Consider the following 19,529-nt stretch of genomic DNA (forward strand, 5'->3'; position numbering starts at 1 on the left):
TTATAACCCGCTTTTTAAGCAAAAGGATCTTCACAAAGCAGCATGCAAGCACCAAGACAAGTACAATCCAACTGGCATCGTTTGTAAAAATATAAAAAGCCAGCCTGTCGCTGAAGAGAGATGGTTGCAGAGTTGGGATTCAGTTTCTGAGGTCAGCTGGTGGAGAAAGGAATAGCAATCATCTTGGGTCACCCAAAGATTCTGTCTCTCACAACACGCAAAAGATGCCCAAGGAACAGGAAACTTAAACTGGTTTTAGCAGTCATTCTTGCTCCCTAGGGAGTTGTAATTCTGTGATGGTGGCTAAGGAGTATTAATAATATAGAGAATTCACTTCACCCCCCGGAGGGAACTGATTGTTTTGGGGGTAGGCTTGCCATATTCCAAAGAGCAAATCTGAGCGTGGCTCTAGCGTCCCCGTCCCCCCAGATAAAAAACAATTATTATTATTTTAAAAAACCAAACCCAGACACTTCAGTGACCTCCGTCTATAGAATGCTCTCCCCAAGGAAGTTTGACTGGCACCTTCATTATACACCTTTAGGCACCAGGCAAAAATGTTCCTTTTTAACCAGGTCTTTGGTTGATTTGATTGACATCCTATGTCCTTAAAAATAATAATAATAGGGGGGTTGGGGTTGGGTGGTGGCTGTTTTTATTTTGATTGTGGATTTTTTGTTTTATATTTTGATTTTATTCTGTTAACTGCCCTGAGACCTGCAGGTATAGGGCAGTATATTTTATTATTATTAGTATTAGTATTAGTATTAGTATTAGTATTATTAAAAAATTCAAAAATCCACCCAGATGGGCACGTCGGCCCCCCAAAAGAGGACATGTCCAGCAAAACCCAGACGTATGGCAACCCCACTTTGAGGCCGCATCCACACCATATATTTAAAGCACTATGATACCACTTTAAATTGTCATGCCTTTCCTCCAAAGAATCCTGGGAGCGTTTGTTAAGGGTGCTGAGCATTTTTAGGAGCCCCTCATATTCCCCTTGCAGAGCTACATCGTACAGCAGTGTTTCCCAACCTTGGGTCTCCAGCTGTTTTTGGACTACAACTCCCATCATCCCTGACCCTGGTCCTGCTAGCTAGAGATGTTGGGAGTTGCAGTCCAAAACAGCTGGAGACCCAAGGTTGGGAAACACTGATGTACAGAATTCCCCGTGAAGAGGGACTGATTGTTACACCACTCTGGGAATTCTAGCTTGGGGAGGGGGCAATAGGGGGGTCTCCTAACAACTGGTTAACTACCGTGCAATAACATTCTCTCTCTCTTTGCAGTGTATACAATTTTTTTTTGCTGTTCTTTTTTGTTTTCTACATGGGTACTATTTCTTTTCTTCTTTCTGTGTCTTGTCTCACTCTGTGCACTTGCAAATATGTATTCTTTATCTTTCAATAAAGAATATAAAATGATAATAATTTATTATTTCTATGCCGCCCATCTGACTGGGCTGCCCCAGCCACACTGTGCAGCTCCCAATAAAAAATATACAGTAAAAGCGCAATACACCCTAAAAACTTCCTTGAACAGGGCTGCCTTCAAATAAAAACAAACAAACAAACTACAGTTCCCAAGATTCTTTGGGGAAGCCAGTGCTTTTATTTCTTTGGGGGGGGGGATACGCAGGGGTACACATACCCCTAAACATTTTGTGAATCTAAGTTTGGCCTCATTGAGGGGCATTATTTCAATATGAGTAGGAAAATGAGAGTACCCCTAAACTTTTAAAGCACTACCATTAACTGTTCAAGGTGGCCTCTTAGTGCTTTAAATGTATGGTGTAGATGCACCTTTAAACTGGTGTAAAACAAACTGATATTTTAATGTAAGCCCAGGAGAAGGGTTGCCTATTACTGATGTGGGAATCAGCGTGTTTTTACATAAGTAGAATGTGTCCTTTTATTTAAAATGCATCTCTGGGTTATTAGTGGGGCCTGCCTGGTGTTTTTACATGAGTAGAATGTGTCCTTTTATTTAAAATGCATCTCTGGGTTATTAGTGGGGCCTGCCTGGTGTTTTTACATGAGTAGAATGTCTCCTTTTATTTATAATACATCTCTGGGTTATTTGTGGGGCATAGGAATTCGTTCATTATTTTTTCCCCAAAATATGGTCTGGCCCCCCACATAGTCTGAGGGACGGTGGACCAGCCCCCTGCTGAAAAAGTTTGCTGACCCTAGGAGCTCAGGGAGGCAGAAATTGTTCGCCCCCTCATCCCTCCCACATTTTATCCTCTCAAGAGTGAGATAGGGACAAAACAAGAATTTAAACCTCATTCTTCCTGGTCCTCTTCTCACACTCTGACCACTACACCTCACTGCAAGACTGAGGAAACAGGGCGTTCATTAAATAATAAATTAACTTATTAAATTCCTTAATTTATTATGCTCTTTTACCACCTTCAGGGTGGTTCTGCCTCCGGCACCCAAGCTGTCTTGCGCTGTCCGATTTGCAGTGTCTTCACTTGAGAGCACAACTTTATAGGAGAAAACTACATTTCCCTTGATGGTTCCTGCGTGGTTTTTGTTACTGTTATTTTTATCTTCCCCTCAGGTGGTTGCTCTTAGTAAAAGAAGCAAAGAAGCAGAAGCAGCGTTCCTGAGTGTTTACAAGCAACTGATTGAAGCTCCAGGTATGGTTCGCCTCGGCTCCTTTCACGGAATTGCTTCTAAAAGGGCAGAATTCTTGTTCTGAGTGCCTAGTTATGATTATCCAGAAGCCTTTGCTCACAGGAGCATCCTCAGGACGCCTTCGCTGAGGAAAAGGCACCGGCTAACAAGATGCCTAAGCCTCTTTTTATATTAGCGGTGCCATGAAAATGATAACCACAAAACCGGCCTTTTCATCCCTTGCAGTGTATCCTCACTTCCTACTTTTGTTTGTCATCAGAGCTGCTTGCTGGGGGTGTTCCAGATTTCCTCAGCACCCGGGGTCGATTTGGATCTCTCCGATTTTATTTTTGAAAGTTGCTAGTTCTTGTGATTGTGAATATTTGCTAAGTTCTAACTTAGTCCTTATTTGAAGGCATGTTTTGTTACGTCACAGTAGACCCCTCCTGGGAGAATGTGAAGTGGGAATGCCTGTTCTAAGATGCTGTCTGGCTGTTGTTTCTATAAGTCAGGCATAGGCAAACTCGTCCCTCCAGATGTTTTGGGACTACAACTCCCATCATCCCTAGCTTACAGTTGTCAGGGATGATGGGAGTTGTAGTCCCAAAACATCTGGAGGGCCGAGTTTGCCTATGCCTGCTATAATTACATATATTATTGTGATGATATTATACAATACATATTAAAATTACTATTTCACAGTATGATCACATATTGCACAGGGGTTGTGCTGGGGGGGGTGTCAATGCAAAAGCACGTACAGTGGTACCTCAGGTTACATACGCTTCAGGTTACAGATGCTTCAGGTTACAGACCCTGCTAACCCAGAAATAGTACCTTGGGTTAAGAACTTTGCTTCAGGGTGAGAACAGAAATCATGCGGCAGTTGCATGGCGGCAGTGGAAGGCCCCATTAGCTAAAGTGGTGCTTCAGGTTAAGAACAGTTTCAGGTTAAGAACGGACCTCCGGAACGAATTAAGTATTTAACCCGAGGTACCACTGTATACTCAAACCACCCCTGTGTGACTGTCCTTCCAGAGCCAGTGCACAAGATGAGCTATGCCCCCCCCCCCCGAAAGCAAAACACAGAACTTTTAAGCTTTCTGCCTTGCTTACCAGGCTCCGGGAGGCTTGCAAAATATCACGAGTCCCTCTGAGTTCCTGAAAGATCTCAGGAAAGCATCCCAGAGCCCAATAAGCAAGGTGGGAAGCGCAAAAGCTGTTTCCATGCCAGGAAAACCCAGCACAAAATTAACTTTTCAGCTTGTCACCTTGAGTGCAATTAATTTGCACAATTGCAGCCAGCCAGCATTCAGCCACACAAGGTTGAAATTGCGCAGCTTAATCATGCATAAGATATGATCGGACTGTATCATATATATTATATAATAAGTGTATTATATATTCATATTATACAATGATAGGCCAAGTTCAGCTAACTAGTCATGCCAGCAGAAGCCTGCACAAGGACTTCTACAAATGCAACAGGGATTTCCCCCCTCTCCCCGCCCCCTTGCAGCTCCCTCCCAAAGTAAAATTGGCTTGGCTTAGAGGTGCTGGGAAAACCCCTGAAGGAGAAAGTAGATCATTCTACAGTGGTGCCCCGCAAGACGAATGCCTCGCAAGATGAAAAACTCGCAAGACGAAAGGGTTTTCCGTCTTTTGAGGTGCTTCGCAAGACGAATTTCCCTATGGGCTTGCTTCGCAAGATGAAAACTTCTTGCGAGTTCTTGCGATTTTTTCCCTTTCCCCCCCTTTTTCTAAGCCGCTAAGCCGCTAATAGCCGCTAAGACGCTAATAGCGCTAATCCGCTAAGCCGCTAATAGGGGTGCTTCGCAAGACGAAAAAACCACAAGACAAAGAGACTCGCAGAACAAATTAATTTCGTCTTGCGAGGCACCACTGTATTGGGTTAGTAGAAATGCTTGGGCTGGTGGAACAATCTTCTTAGCACTATGCTGAATTTCTCCCAGTAACAGTAATAATAATAATAATAATAATAATAATAATAATAATAATAATAATAATAATATATTTATATCCCGCCCTCCCCAGCCGAAGCCGGGCTCAGGGCGGCTAACAATAATCAAATAATCGAACAATCAAATAATCACACATTCTAAAAATATTTCATTATAAAAATTAATTAAAATCAAATTAATGGCAACCGATTAAGCAAGATTCTGTGCAGGTTGCCAGAGGAGGGAGTCAGGCTGCGCCCTGACCAAAGGCCTGGTGGAACAACTCTGTCTTGCAGGCCCTGCGGAAAGATGTCAGGTCCCACAGGGCCCTAGTCTCTTGTGACAGAGCGTTCCTGACTAATCAGTGTTGCCTGACTAATCAGTGACACATGTTTTTGTCCCATAAAAGTTGGGCAGACCTAACTTATAGCTGGTCACTGAAACTGTCTTTTCCTGGTGTGGGCATTTGGACCATAAGCTGCAAAGTTTTGCAGGAGTGGCTTTATCACTGAGCATCCGTCTCTCCACCTGCCCCTCCGGCGTTTCTGACTTCATTTCCCCCGCTGCGTCGGGTCTCGCCTATCGCTCCCTGCATGGCAGGAAGGGCTCGCGGTGAGCTGGTGTCCCCCGTGTTCTTTTTGAAGAGGTAGCAGAACAGACAAGAGGAAACATCTTTTGCTATCGCTGTATTTCAGTGCCTGAGCCAAATCTGTCTTGACAATAAAAAAGGAATACATTTGCTCTCGCCTTGTAATAACGCTGCCGCGATCTGCGCTTGTCTCTTTGACAGCAAGTTAACTAAGATGACTGAACTCCCTTCACAGCAAAGGGGCAGACAATGGAATTTAGATTTGATGGGTTCGGGGGTGGGTTGGAAGTGTTGCGATGCATATGGCCATACCTCTCAGGTATTCCTTGTTGTGAGTAGCATCCGTGTGCGTTTGACAAAAGGATTATGGAGCTGTAAAGCAGGAGCAGTGTTTATCCACCTTTCCTTTACCACTTGCAAGCCCAGATTTTGGAATTTGAAATCCGGAAGGGAAACAACTACCTAGTCCTCATGGCTGTGAAGATTAGCTTGCAAACAGGTGAGCTATGCCTGATTGAATGTCAGAAGTCAGTGAGGGGGCTAAGAAGAGGTTCCATTGTTTGAAGCTGAGGGTGGAGCTCTAGTTCTCAGCCGATGTTGATTAAAATATTTTTCATTCCTTCTTGTAAATGGTTTCACTGCAATCCGATTCCTATGTGCTTCTACACTCAGAAGTACCGTATTTTTTGCTCTATAAGACTCACTTTTTCCCTCCTAAAAAGTAAGGGGAAATGTGTGTGCGTCTTATGGAGCGAATGCAGGCTGCACAGCTATCCCAGAAGCCAGAACAGCAAGAGGGATTGCTGCTTTCACTGCACAGCGATCCGTCTTGCAGTTCTGGCTTCTGGGATTCAGAATATTTTTTTTTCTTGTTTTCCTCCTCCAAAAACTTGGTGTGTCTTGTGGTCTGGTGCGTCTTATAGAGCAAAAAATACGGTAAACGGCACTGAGTTCAGCAGGAGTTACTCTGAAGTAACTCAGAAGGATTGCAGGCTAAATATTGCAGCTCCGTTTACTGTCTCTATAAATTCATTCCAGCTTTGTTTGTTTTAGTTTTCTTCATGTGTGTCCAGTCCAGTGTGGCAGCTCTTATATTATCTGCAAGGACAAAAGAGGTCCTAAGATTTGATCTGAACACTCGCCTCACGAGAGGTTCCAATGAATATTCTGCCTAGGAACATTAGGGGTTATCCAACAGTGAGAAAAAAGACCTTTTGCAGAAACGAAGAAATACTCAAAATTGCAGCTATGAATAAATTAACAGAAGTGGCTCAAAGAAGAAATAGCTCAGATACTATTGATGAAAAAGTGACAATGCTTGTTTGGGTTTTGGAACTAGAATGCCAAAGACTGGATATGTCAGCAGTGCTCGGAATTGGTTTGTTTTGTAGTTATCGTGATCCTTTGACTTTGGGGGGCTGATTCTTGTGTTCAGTTCCCTTGCCTTTATTTAATTCTTGTATTTATTATTGTTGTAGTTTAGTACATTTATGTACCACCCAATTAAGACCTTTAGAGGCCCTAAGGAGCGGGAAGATTAAAGCACCTGCCCCCGTATACAACTCAGAATAAAAATACTAAAAATAACATTTTGTTTTTCAAAATGGCTTACATGGCATGCTGCAATGTTGGTTATCATGTGCCACACATGAAAAGATCTGATTCCCTTGCATTGGTTTGATTTATGTTAGTAGAACGTCCCCCTGGTTTAGGTGGGAGGAAGTGATAAAAGGAGACCAGGGAAAGTGCGGTGTAAGAAAGTCTCACAAAGTTCTGATTTTTCCCGTGATTTATAGTTTTGATGTGGGGGTTGAGGGGGGGAATGCCAAATGTCAAATTCTTTCAATAATTTCTCATTTTTGGCAGTGCCCCTGCTTTGCTTTGCTTTGCTTTAATTTGTTGGAAGCTGCCCAGAGTGGCTGGAGCAACCCAGTCAAATGGATGGCATATAAATATGTTGCTGTTGTTGTTTGCTGGTGCCTTAAACACATACTTAGGTAAAGGTAAAGGGACCCCTGACAGTTCAGTTCAGTCGCGAACGACTCTGGGGTTGCGACGCTCATTTCGCTTTACAGGCTGAGGGAGCCGCCGTTTGTCCGCAGACAGTTTTTCCGGGTTATGTGACTAAGCCATTTCTGGCGCAATGGAACACCCTACATCAGAGCAGCGCACGGAAACGCCGCTTACCTTCCCGCCAGAGTGGTACCTATTGATCTACTTGTACTTTTTGGCGTGCTTTTCGAACACATGCTTAGTCAGCTTATTATATAATCCAGCACTGTGATGGTCCATGACTAGTGCCCATGCTCAGGGTCCACTCAGTCAACAAAAGAAATTTAGAAATAGACAGCATTGCCTCTTATGATTGGCTGGCAGTAGGATGGTGCTCAATTGGCCCGTCCGCCTTTTCTCCTTTCCTGATCAAGGTGACCACTTTGGCTACACTCAGGGTCACCTGCAAGGGCATGGCACACTCTCAAGTCTGTTTCTGCGTCTGACCCCACCAGAGTCCCTGGCCAGATCAGTCCTCTGCTCACCTCCTTGCCCCGGAACCAAACCCTGACCTGCCAAAGTGCCGCTTAGCTGCGTCTGCCAAGCTCCTAACTGCCAGAATCCTGCAAGAGAGCTTCTGCGAGGATGTTAATTCGTTTTCCAGGCAGTTAGGAGTTTGGGCAAAGTGGGTGTATGTCTGTTCCCTCCCCTGTCATTAAGTTTCAACATGGAGCATGAAACTATAAGGACTATATGCTTTGCGATGGGTCACACACAAACCCGCCACACACTGCAATTTCCCAATGCACCCTTGCTCCTTTTTCCCTGAATACTCCTCTCCCCCAGAATGAATCTTTCCCTGCAGGTATTCCACCTATAAATACATGTATATTTGTTGACAAGCAAATTCTTTGTAGAACATTTCAGAAGCAACAAACAAGTTCCTGATTCAACACTTTTTTAGACAGATTTCTTCGAGGGGTGGTGTGTTTCTTTGGTGTGTGTGTGTGTGTGTGTGTTGAATGGCTTCTGCCAATGCAAACCTCAAGCGGAGAAAAGCAGCGAGAAAGTCTGATTGCTCAGCAAGTATTTTGATAAAGTGAGCCCGGGCTTGTGTGTCTGTAATTACGGGAAGAAGGAAAAAAATCATAAATCTTCTTGATATTGTTCAGACAGATGTGGCATGGAGGAGAGGGACGGGTGTGTGTCTGTGTTGGGCTGGGAGGGTGGCAGGGAAGGGAAGCAGTAAAATCGTGTTAAAAGCATAATTAATGTCATTGTTGTCGAGGATGGTTTGATTTAAGCCTCCCTTTTGACTTGCATGGTGGTGATGGATTATTCCTTCATTGTGTTTTAGCTTTCATGGGGGCGGGGAGATCCAAACAAACCACAGACTTGTTGGAGAAAGTAACTTGTTAAGAAAGGGCAGGGCTAGGAATATGTGGGGTGTACGCAACATAATAGGGGCCAGGATTCAGCTTCCTTGGGATCCCAACTTTCAAGATTCTAGACCTCAAGAGTCTGGTGATATATTTGCAAGGGCCTCACGTAATGAAATCTCAGGCGCTGTTCCAGCCGGGGAGCTCTTATATTCTGTCCTTGTCCCCAGCTGCAGGAGAAAACATGTTGGGCAGAGGAGAAGCAGGACTTTCATCTGTGTGCTGTGATATGACTGCTTTTGCACGTACCAACTTCTGCCAGAAATTTGTTAGTTGGGGCCACTGTGGTTGAGTTCATGTGTGCATGTGTTATATTTCAACCTGTGGAGTGTAGAGGCTGCTCCTCTGCATTGTTCTTCATTATGAACATGCCTCTTAGGGTGTTGTTGGGAGTAATGCACCATTTAAAAAGGAGAGGGAAATGTCTCCCAAAAGCTCAGTATTGTAATACCCAATACTGTTTAGGGTGTGATGTCATTGGGCAGCATTAATTGCAAGCGGCATGTGAAGGCATTTGTTAACGTGGGGCGACCGTGCAGTGTGAAGGGTCTCTTGATGGAGGCAGGACGTTGAAAGATGGTGGACGGAGCCCAGGTTGGTCTTGCTAAGGTCAGGATTAGCGACACCACAAAGTCCTTTAAAAATGATCAGTTAATGTACAAGAGGCAAGGGGAGAGATGCAGGACCTGTTATGGAAGCTTCTATGCCTTCTAAAAAGAGGCCAGCAATTGTCTGGTTGATTTCTGCGTCGCTTCTTCATTTTGAAAAGAGACCGCAGAGGTGGGCAGAAAGCAGGCTTGCAAACTAGTGAGCCGTGAGGAAAGAAGGTTTGAGCACCACAGAAGAGTGAGACTGGCCAAAGACACCGAGACAGAGAGTCTTTGCCCATGCAGCCCAGCTGTCATGGCCCCAAAGAATCCTTGGAGGCAAAGTCCACCAATGAGGCATCCCAGGAGGAGATGGATCCACCCCCTGGTCCATCCCATGTGGAGCCCATATCTCATCCCCCGAACCCCAGGGGGACATACTGTTGGTCCACAGATTTCTTGGGGGATTAGGGAGGCCCTTAGGAGACCACCCAACAGCTTGAAGAAGCTAGTTGCTATAGAGGAAGGCACGATCACTATGACTAATCACATATAACATTCATGGGGCATGATGATGATGATGATGATGATGATGATGATGATGATGCTAATACCCCACCTTTTTCCCAAACAAGGACTCAAGGTGGCTTACAGATAAAATAGAAGTGGCTAAAAACATAAGGGGGAAAACAATTCAAAAGCAGTTAAACACAAATAATTAAGTGTGTGTGTGTGTATTAAAACATGCAGATAATTACAATACAAATATCACAGCACCATCCCTTTCCTTAAAAGCAGTCAGTTCCTAAAAGCCTCTTGGAATAAGAAAGTCTTCATCTGCCAGCGGAAGGACAACAAGGAGGAGCCAGTCTAAAGGGAGCTCCAAAGTCCTGGACCAGCCACCAAGCATACCTAGCCCAGGCTTTGAAGCTCTGCCTGTTGCTTCAGGATACTGCTGGGACAACTTGTAGGATCTGCCTCAGCAGCGGGATCACTAACCTTGGTTCTGAAACTCACACATAGGTCCCTCTCCAAGGTGCTGATCTTGCCACCTTCACTTTCTTCTCTGCCTAGAATTCTGGAACTCCTGGCGTCCTCCTTACTTGGGCCAACACCTGTCTGGTGTTAGGCCAACACCTCTGTGGGGAGGGGCTGTCATAGAGATGGCCCTCTCCTGGGTCGCCGACACCCCAAGCTGCTGAGGGTGATGGAATTACCCTAGGAAAACCCTGTGGGGAAGGAGGTGGTCTTTCTGATACTTGCATCCAACATTAGTTATGCTCAGAGTAGATCCATTGAAATGAATGGACCTGACTAACCGCACAGTCGTAACTGTGCCTGTTTGGAAGTAAGCCTTATACAGTTCAATGGGACTTACTCCCTGGTAAATGGGATTTAGGATTGCAGGCTCTCTTAGGTGGGTATATTTATAAAAAATAAAGAAAAATTGCTCATAGGGTAGCAGATCTAGTGAGACTCCAACCAACAACTGTCTTAATTTGCTTAGAGACCTAAATTTGCATCTATTAGCATACACAATTTTTATGCGAATTTTTGCCATGACTTTGTACCCTTAGTCTATGAAGTACCTAGCAATCCCCTTGTTTCGCAAGACATTGTCAAAATGCGTTTTATTTTCTTCTTCATCCACCTGCATTATATATATGTGTGTGTGTATGTTTTCCTGGAAGCCCTACAGAGTCAATACTTTATTACCCAAAAGGCTGACTTGAACAGAGAAGGGTAAAGTCATCCCCCCCACCATACCTTTTTTTCTGGTTGATGCAAAAACTGTTTCCAGAATAAATTGGGGGTTGCAAGTAATGTTCAACAGCACCTCCTCGTGGCCGGACGTCAAATAGGTGATCTAGATAGCAAGGCTTGTTTCAAAGACCGACTTCACTGAGTTTGGTCTCTTCCTGCAAACGTTCCATCGAATGCAGTCAAAGTAAATTAGCTGTTAGTGGTCCCAGGCCATAGCAAGCATAACTTTAAAGTACTATTTTGTTACATATTTTTCCAGGTTTGCTGGAAAAGTTCCACAGAGAGGGAGAAAGGTATACATAAGAGTGGTGTCTTACAGAGAGAGACTGTGCCATCTCAGGATGATTCATTTATTTGAAAGAGAATCCCCAGAGAGCATAAATATAAAGTATCAGGGGAAAGTTTGTCCCAGCTTTGGGCATCAAAGGAGGCTTCAGTTTGATGCAGTCCCACCCCAGTTGCCTCTGGGAAGTCAGCAAGCAGTACAGTGGTACCTCAGGTTAAGTACTTAATTCGTTCCAGAGGTCTGTTCTTAACCTGAAACTGTTCTTAACCTGAAGCACCACTTTAGCTAATGGGGCCTCCTGCTGCTGCTGCGCCACCGGAGCACGATTTCTGTTCTCATCCTGAAGCAAAGTTTTTAACCTGAAGCACTATTTCTGGGTTAGCAGAGTCTGTAACCTGATGCGTATGTAACCCAAGGTACCACTGTATTCGAGCACAAGAACCCTCTCCCCTCCTGTGATCCCCAGCAGCTGGGATTCAGGATCCTAAGGGAAGAGTGGATCACAAGAGAAGAAGCTGGTTTAATGGGTCCAGAGTCATACAAACACAGGCAGCTGCCTGGTACAGAGTCAGCTTGTGGGTCCATCTAGCTCAGTCTTGCCAACACTGGCTGGCAGTGGTGTTGAGGGATTTCAGGCGGGGGGACATTCCTAGCCCTACCTCGAGATGGTAGGGAATGAACCTGCGACCTTCTGCGTGCAAAGCAGATGCGCTGCCAATCAGCTAAAATCTGTGGTGACCCAGACCCACGACTCCTCCCCACCTGCCCCTCTTTCTTATACCGCTCTTCGATATTGAATTGAAATACTTTATTGTCACTTGAGGGATGCGGGTGGCACTGTGGGTTAAACCACTGAGCCTAGGACTTGCCGATAAGAAGGTGGTGGTTTGAATCCCCACGACGGGGTGAGCTCACGTTGCTCAGTCCCAGCTCCTGCCCACCTAGCAGTTCAAAAGCATGTCCAAGTAGATAAATAGGTACCGCTCTGGCAGGTTCGCCAGAAGCGGCTTAGTCATGCTGGCCACATGACCCGGAAGCTGTAAGCCGGCTTCCTCGGCCAGTAAAGCGAGATGAGTGCCACAACCCCAGAGTCGGCCACGACTGGACCTAATGGTCAGGGGTCCTTTTTATTGTCACTTGTACAACTTGTATACAGTGAGATTACTCGAGCCCCCCCCCCACTCAGCTCTCTTAGTCTTAATTCCCCTCGTTTACACACCCACCAAACCCAAAAGTCAGTTGCCCTGTTGTTATCTTTTCATTCAGCAGCCTAACAGCCCACGGATAGAAGCTGTTCTTTACCCTGTTGGTGCGACGAATCATGCTTCGATATCTTCTGCCCAAGGGCAGGAGATCAAGAAAGTGCCGGCCAGGGTGTGAATCATCCTTCCTGAGAACTTTCCTCACTCTCCTGAGGCAACGTTCTTCCGATATTCCATCCAGCGGATTCACGGGACAGCCCATAATATCTTGTGCTGTATTCACCACCCTCCCTTAGTGTGACAGAGTCATGGGCATTGCTCAAACCTAAGAATAGTCTTGCTGGATTAGATCAAAAGCTCACCTGGTCCAGCACCCGTCTCCCAACATCAGCTGGCCAGGTGCTTCTGGGAAACCTCCCCTGTAGGAAGACTGTGACAACAACCAAACCACGGTTTATTGGAGTTTGTCCATGTCTTCAGTACCTTGGAATAAGGAAGCTTTCATTTAGCTTTCTTGGCTGACAGCTACTGATAGATTTCTCTCCTTCCATGAATTTCTCTAATCTCCTCATAAAGTATCTAACCAGAGGATATCCTCTGGGTTTTTGTTTTTTAAATTAAAACTTAAAGCATCACCAATGGGCAACATCATATAGCCTGATCCAGATCATTGCTAGGAGTCTGAGGCATGGGCCCCAAATCTTCTTTTTTTTATTTTTTAGGGTGGGTAATGAATTCAGAGGAAATTGAATTGTGGGGGGTGATCTGACTTACTGGGTAGGGGGAAATAAATTATAGAAATACATTGAAGCTGACTATATCTAGAGATGATTTAAGAGTAATGAAGGGGGATAACTGGAGGGGAATTGAATTGATTCGCAGCAGGACCTGTTGGGAAATGAACTGGGGGGTAAATGAATTAATCAGGAGCTGATTTCGGGTGATCTGGGGCAGAGTACAAATTCATTTTAAAATTATCTGGGCTGACTAGGGTGGGGAATTAGTTGGATTGCCTTCTGCAATATTTAAATTCCAAGTTTTGCATATGCAAAATTGACGAACATTTGTGCCTTTTGGTCCTATGCCTGGAAACTTTCATGTGTTCATCAGGGCCCCTGCCTAGGTGTGCCTGTGTTTAAGAATTTAATATCCCTCCAGGGTAGTGGCTGCCCCCCACATCTTTGGGCAACAAAGTCCATTCATTCATTCTTTAATATTTGTTGGAATTACTTCTTTTGCTAGTGCTGAACCCATGGTCAATAGACTTTGATGCATGACTCCAAGTTCAAATATCTGTGCATGTGAGAAAGAGAGAGAGATTCTCTCTCTGTATCGCTCAGATCAGTATCATCATCCAGTAGCCTATAGAGCATGTGAGGTTGCCTTACTCCAGGGACAGCCAACACTGTGTCCTGGAGAAGTTGTTGGACTCCAGGTCCCATCAGCCCCAGCCACCATGGCCAAAGGTGAGAGGTGATGGGAGCTGGAGCTGTTCAGTCTGTAAAGCATAATATTGCTTTACACAGACACAGTCAATTGGTTCTAATCTTCTTGTTGTTGTTTAGTCATTTAGCCGTGTCCGACTCTTTGTGACCCCCTGGACCAGAGCACGCCAGGCACTCCTGTCTTCCACTGCCTCCCGCAGTTTGGTCAAACTCATGTTAGTAGCTTCGAGATCACTGTCCAACCACCTCATCTTCTGTCGCCCCCTTCTCCTTGTGCCCTCCATCTTTCCCAACATCAGGGTCTTTTCCAGGGAGTCTTCTCTTCTCATGAGGTGGCCAAAGTATTGGAGCCTCAGCTTCAGGATCTGTCCTTCCAGTGAGCACTCAGGGCTGATTTCCTTCAGAATGGAGAGGTTTGATCTTCTTGCAGTCCATGGGACTCTCAAGAGTCTTCTCCAGCACCATAATTCAAAAGCATCCGTTCTTCGGCGATCAGCCTTCTTTATGGTCCAGCTCTCACTTCCATACATCACTACTGGGAAAACCAGGGCTTTAACTATACGGACCTTTGTTGGCAAGGTGATGTCTCTGCTTTTTAAGATGCTGTCTGGGTTTGTCTACCCTGTATTATCTCTTCCACCTGCCAGTGGTTCTCCAAGAACAGAGACTACTAGAGGGTATTCATGGTTTGTCCATGTTTCTAGTCCTTAAACACGTGAGAATGTGGGATGCAGAACCCCCTTTAGTCCTCTTAATTAGAGAAGAGTTTTGATGGTCCTCCTGTGTTGTGATTTTGCTGTCCTGTGTAGTCTTGCTTACTGAGGGGTTTATAGCATTTCATTGTACTCTGCTGTATATATTTATGCTGCTCATTGTTTGTTTGTTTGTTTGTTTGTTTGTTTGTTTGTTTGTTTTTGGAGGGGGCTAGGGCCCCCCAAAGTGTTGTTCAAATAAATTGCAGTAGTAGCTGTGATAGTCATGAAGGCTTTGTGGAACCTCCATGTGCAGAGCCAGTATACCACAGAATACCAGTTGCTGGAGAGCAAAACAGCAGGAAAGGACTATTGCCTTCAAGCCCTGCCTGGGGGCTTCTTGTAGGATTTGACCACGGTGGGAAGCAAGTTGTTGGCCTTTATATACCTTCGACCAGATCCAGAGCTGTTTTTGCATCCTCGCCTCCCCAGTCCCAGCTGCTGCCTGAGATCCTTTTCACTGGGCCTCTAAGCACCGTTATTCTGCCACCTTCGCTAGCACCCTGGCAGCAAAATAAAAGGAGAGCGTACACACAAAGTCTAAGGTTGCATGGCGCGAACGCCATTGGATTCTCATCAGCTCACACCCTGAAGCATGAGGTTTAATTGCCCATATCGTTATCTTAGCTTGCATAGCTGCAAATGTTATTAACAGCCATAAAGTTATCCAGTCCTTTATTCCACCCTCCCTGCTTCAAACCCAGCTACGCTCGACGTCTCTCGCTGATGATCCACCACAGCTGGCCGTCCTACAGGTGGATCATAAGACAGGCAAAAGACGCCGGTGCCCCTTTTATTGGCTCGGGATTTATTGCCTTCCAGTTTCCTGGAGTTTCTCTGAGCTGCAAAAGTGTGATACGCTAAGAAGGGGACACCCTCTTCTGCAGGGTGAGACGGAAGAACTTTCAGATGGTAAGAGATCTGTTGACAGTGGAACAGACTCCCTCAGAAAGGTGGCGAGCTCTCCTTCATTTGAGGTTTTTACAGCGGCGTAGCGTGGGTTGTCAGCACCCGGGGCAAGGCAAGTAATTTGCGTCCCTAACCCCTAATAACCCCTAACCTGCTGCTGCTGCCAGCTTCTTCTTGCTGCTGCCTGGGCTGGGGTATTTACGGTAAGGTAGCCACGGCGGCGGCGGGTCCGTGTCAGGTAATCTGAGGCGAGTTGCCGCTGGCGCTGCCGCCCAAACGACGCCGCTTGCCCGGAGGAGGAGGGCAGAGAGGCGAGGAAAATGCAACATGGCCCAGCAGCTGCAGCTGCAGCAGCGGGGGGCTGTGAGGAGGGGCTGCCTGGTGCGCCCTCCGTGGCCCTGACGCGCGGGGACCGCGGCGAGCGCTGAGAGCCGCTGCCTGCCGGACGCCTTCAGCCTGGACGCGCACACAGCTCATCGGTTCCGCGAGACATGGGGCTCTGCTACAGCCTGCGCCCGAGGCTCTCCGGCGACTCCGGAGGCGGCGAGCGCGCCCCCCCAAATGTTGCGCCCGGTGCAGCCGGCCCCCCCCTGCACCCCCCACGCTACGCCACTGGGTTTTTAAACAGAGGTTGGATGGCCATCTGTCAGTTGAGGCCACTATAGGGCCGGCAGAACTTCAGCTTGTGTTGTTTGCTAGCTGGAGTGAAATTTGCCTCCACCTGCTACACAGCCGAGGAAGGTTTCTTTTTTGGATAGCCTGGGCTTTTAAAAACTCTCATGGAGTAAATTGTTTCACTGGGTATCAGCTTCTATTTTTATTGTTAATACAATTAATTTTTAACTGCTTTCTAAACCACTATCTCAAGGCGATCTGCACATAAAAGAATTAAAAACGGTTGAAAACACAACAAAAACAACAAATAGATTTAAAACAAGACAAAAGCCCTTACAAGTGGGCCCTTGTGGTTTGCCAAGACCCTTTTATCCGGCTGGGAAACCCTATTTCCAGAAAGTGCAGATGGCAGGTGCCTGTCATATCTCAACAGGGGTGCTGTTCCACAGAACAGGGGCAGCCACACTAAAGGCCCTGCTCCAAGTTACTGCAGGGAAAAGGATGAGTGTCTCTCTGTGTGTAGAAACCTCCACATTTCCTTGGCCGAAATATAATCACCTGTACACAGATAAGAGTCTCAGCCGTTGCCTGCCTGAAAGAGATTTCTCATTCCTGGTGGAAACTTTCCAAGGCCAGGAATGTTTTTTATTTCCATAAAAATGTGCACCCCGTCTTTCCATCCCGAAAGGGGTTGCTTATAAAAGTCTCTTGCAAAAGCATAAGAACAAGTTCTAAAAAAATAAGAACCATCCATTGTTAAATACACAGTGACCAGCGTGATAGCGGTATCGCAGGAAAAGAAGCCAAGGCTAACAACCCAGTAAATCAAATTAAGCAGAATCAAAAGCTTGCTTAAAAGGAAAGAAAGAAATATCTCCAGTTTCTGGCAGCACACAAATAAAGAATAAGATATCGTGACCTCCTAGGGCAGGGAGTTCCACAGATGGGGTCCGAACATCACAAGGAAAGCTCCCTCACACATTGGCACCAAGCATTCCTCAGACAGCAGTGGCAAATGGAGGAAATGGGAAACAGCTGAAAAGATGGGTAGATTCATATAGGAGGAGGCAGTCCTTCAAGTAGCTTCAAGCTTGGAAAAGGTCAAAACCAGCACTTCGAATTACACTCAGAAACAGGCTGGCAGGTGGAGTCATTTTACAGGGCGAATTGCTACTCTGGAAGATTATGATAAGGGTGGCAGCATCCAGAACTGGGCCTTCGGAAGGTGATGCCCAAGGTGGAAGGGAACAAATGGGGCTGGCCCTATCATTAGGCAAAGTGAGGCGGTGGCCTCAGGTTGCAGATGTTGGGTATCAGTGAAAGGACACCAAATAGTTGTTTAATTTCTTATTATTGCATTTTGACAGAGCCAGGGAGAAGAAGAGGTGCTTGTAGGGTTTTCTTCCTCGAGTACCAAAATAGTTTGTCGCCTCGGGTACTCACTATTCCATCTCAGGCAGCAAAATGTTCTTATCTGGGTAGAAAAAACATATTTGCCTGCAATGTCTTCTTGTCATCATGTTTTTGTGTCTCTGGGTGAGAGAGAATATCGTTAGTTATTAGTGACGCAGTCTCTGGAGTGATTTCACCTAGGCTTACGTCTGGACAGCGTTGTATAAACCCAGGGCAAATATACTGTTTGCCCTCTGAGTGAGGACAGAAGTCCACTTTAAATAAAAAATAAATAAACGATGCTGCCACTGTAAGAGGGCATCCCCATAACCTGTTTCCCCCCTCTATAACTTGTGGCGTGGGTGGCGCTGTGGGTTAAACCACAGAGCCTAGGACTTGCCGATCAGAAGGTCGGTGGTTTGAATCCCCGCGACGGGGTGAGCTCCCGTTGCTCGGTCCCTGCTCGTGCCAACCTAGCAGTTCGAAAGCACGTCAAAGTGCAAGTAGATAAATAGGTAGCGCTCCGGCAGGAAGGTAAACAGTGTTTCCGTGCGCTGCTCTGGTTTGCCAGAAGCGGCTTAGTCATGCTGGCCACATGACCCGGAAGCTGTACGCCGGCTCCCTCCGCCAGTAAAGCGAGATGAGCGCCACAACCCCAGAGTCGGCCACGACTGGTCCTAATGGTCAGGGGTCCCTTTACCTTTACCTTTAACTTGTGGCAAAATCAACCATGTTCCCCAATGCCATTTCCCTTTGCATTTCCCCTACTTCAAGCAGCCGGTGATGTGGAGTAAAAACAAACACAAAGGGGCTGGGTATCCATGTTCTGTCATAAAATAGTGGTCAGGAGGAGGTCCCCTTCAGGAAAACCGGTTGCCTCTTCTGCCATCATCCCTCAACGTCACCCCCTTGTAGGTTTGCCATACATCCAGAGCCTCCAGGACATATCCAGAATATTGCGGTCGGTGTCCGGGTGTGAATTGTCTAAACAATGACTTTTGGAATGGGGGAGATTTTCTGTCTGGATTTTTACCTTCAGACAATGAGGGATCCTGTGGCAAGGAACACCTCCGTGTCACCATTCACAAGAACAGTCCAAAATAGCTGCCTTTGATTTTCTCCTGCCTGTTATTATGCTGGCCCTTGTTTTTATTGTCATAACTGAGGGCTGGTTTTCTTGCTGCCTTCACCTGCCATATTAGCAAGAAAAACTCACTTGGTCCCATCTCTTCCTAGTCTCCCTAATTTTTGACCCTAGAAATCCCGATTCCTCGTCTCGTTCCACCCCTCCTCCTCCCCGCTCAAACGAAAACAAAAATAGGGGAAGGAAGAAACATGAGTCTAGTACAATGGGAGCCATTTTCTTGAACTTATTAAAAAAGATCCAGACTTGTAAATTAATTTGTTCGTGTTGTACAATGGCAGTGCAGATGGACTCATTAGCATGCACACAACAAATAATTATAGATGAATTTTTTAGCTGGCCTTCCTAATGGGCTTGCTGGGTTAATTATGTCAATGTATAATTACATCGGCCCTGGGAGGCATAATGGAGCTCTCCCGCTGAGCAGATGCCGGCTAATGATGGCGGCTTGCTGACGGAAAGGAGGAGGCCTGTTTGGAATGCACCTGCTTACCTCTGCAGAAACCGCCATTGTCTTCGCCCGCAACGGCCTGAGTAAACAGGCATTATTGGCAGAACGTGCTGTTGGACAGTAACTCCGGCAGGCCTGCAGTGGCAAACAGGAGCAGGATGGAAAATCCTTTAAGCCTGGGCTGCAAGAGACTCTGTCACTTAGATCGGCTCTCCAGTTTGCAGGTCCGGCAATATTTGGTTGTGTTTTTTTTATAACTTTTTTATTCAAAATTAAAACAAAACGTATTATCCTTATTTTCCCCACCCCCATTTTTCCTCCCTCCCTCCCCCTCCCTCCCCCCACCCCCCGACTTCCCTCAGTTCCAGTCTTTGATT

General features: G+C 46.0%; 1 protein-coding gene and 1 long non-coding RNA gene across 2 annotated transcripts in view; one reads left to right on the forward strand and one right to left on the reverse strand.

The window, feature by feature from the left end:
* Nucleotides 1-19,529, reverse strand: part of LOC309345521 — a 330,624-nt gene that overhangs the window by 198,020 nt on the left and 113,075 nt on the right. The gene's annotated exons all lie outside the window — the stretch shown is intronic.
* CUX2 (cut like homeobox 2) overlaps nt 1-19,529 on the forward strand; it is a 264,515-nt gene that overhangs the window by 186,623 nt on the left and 58,363 nt on the right. The window contains exon 4 of the mRNA XM_081868590.1: nt 2,569-2,647. Within this exon, the coding sequence (XP_081724716.1) occupies nt 2,569-2,647 (79 nt within the window). The remainder of the gene's footprint in view (nt 1-2,568; nt 2,648-19,529) is intronic.

This window comes from Podarcis erhardii, assembly GCF_964252035.2.
Source record: "Podarcis erhardii genome assembly, chromosome: 7".
Taxonomy (NCBI): domain Eukaryota; kingdom Metazoa; phylum Chordata; class Lepidosauria; order Squamata; family Lacertidae; genus Podarcis; species Podarcis erhardii.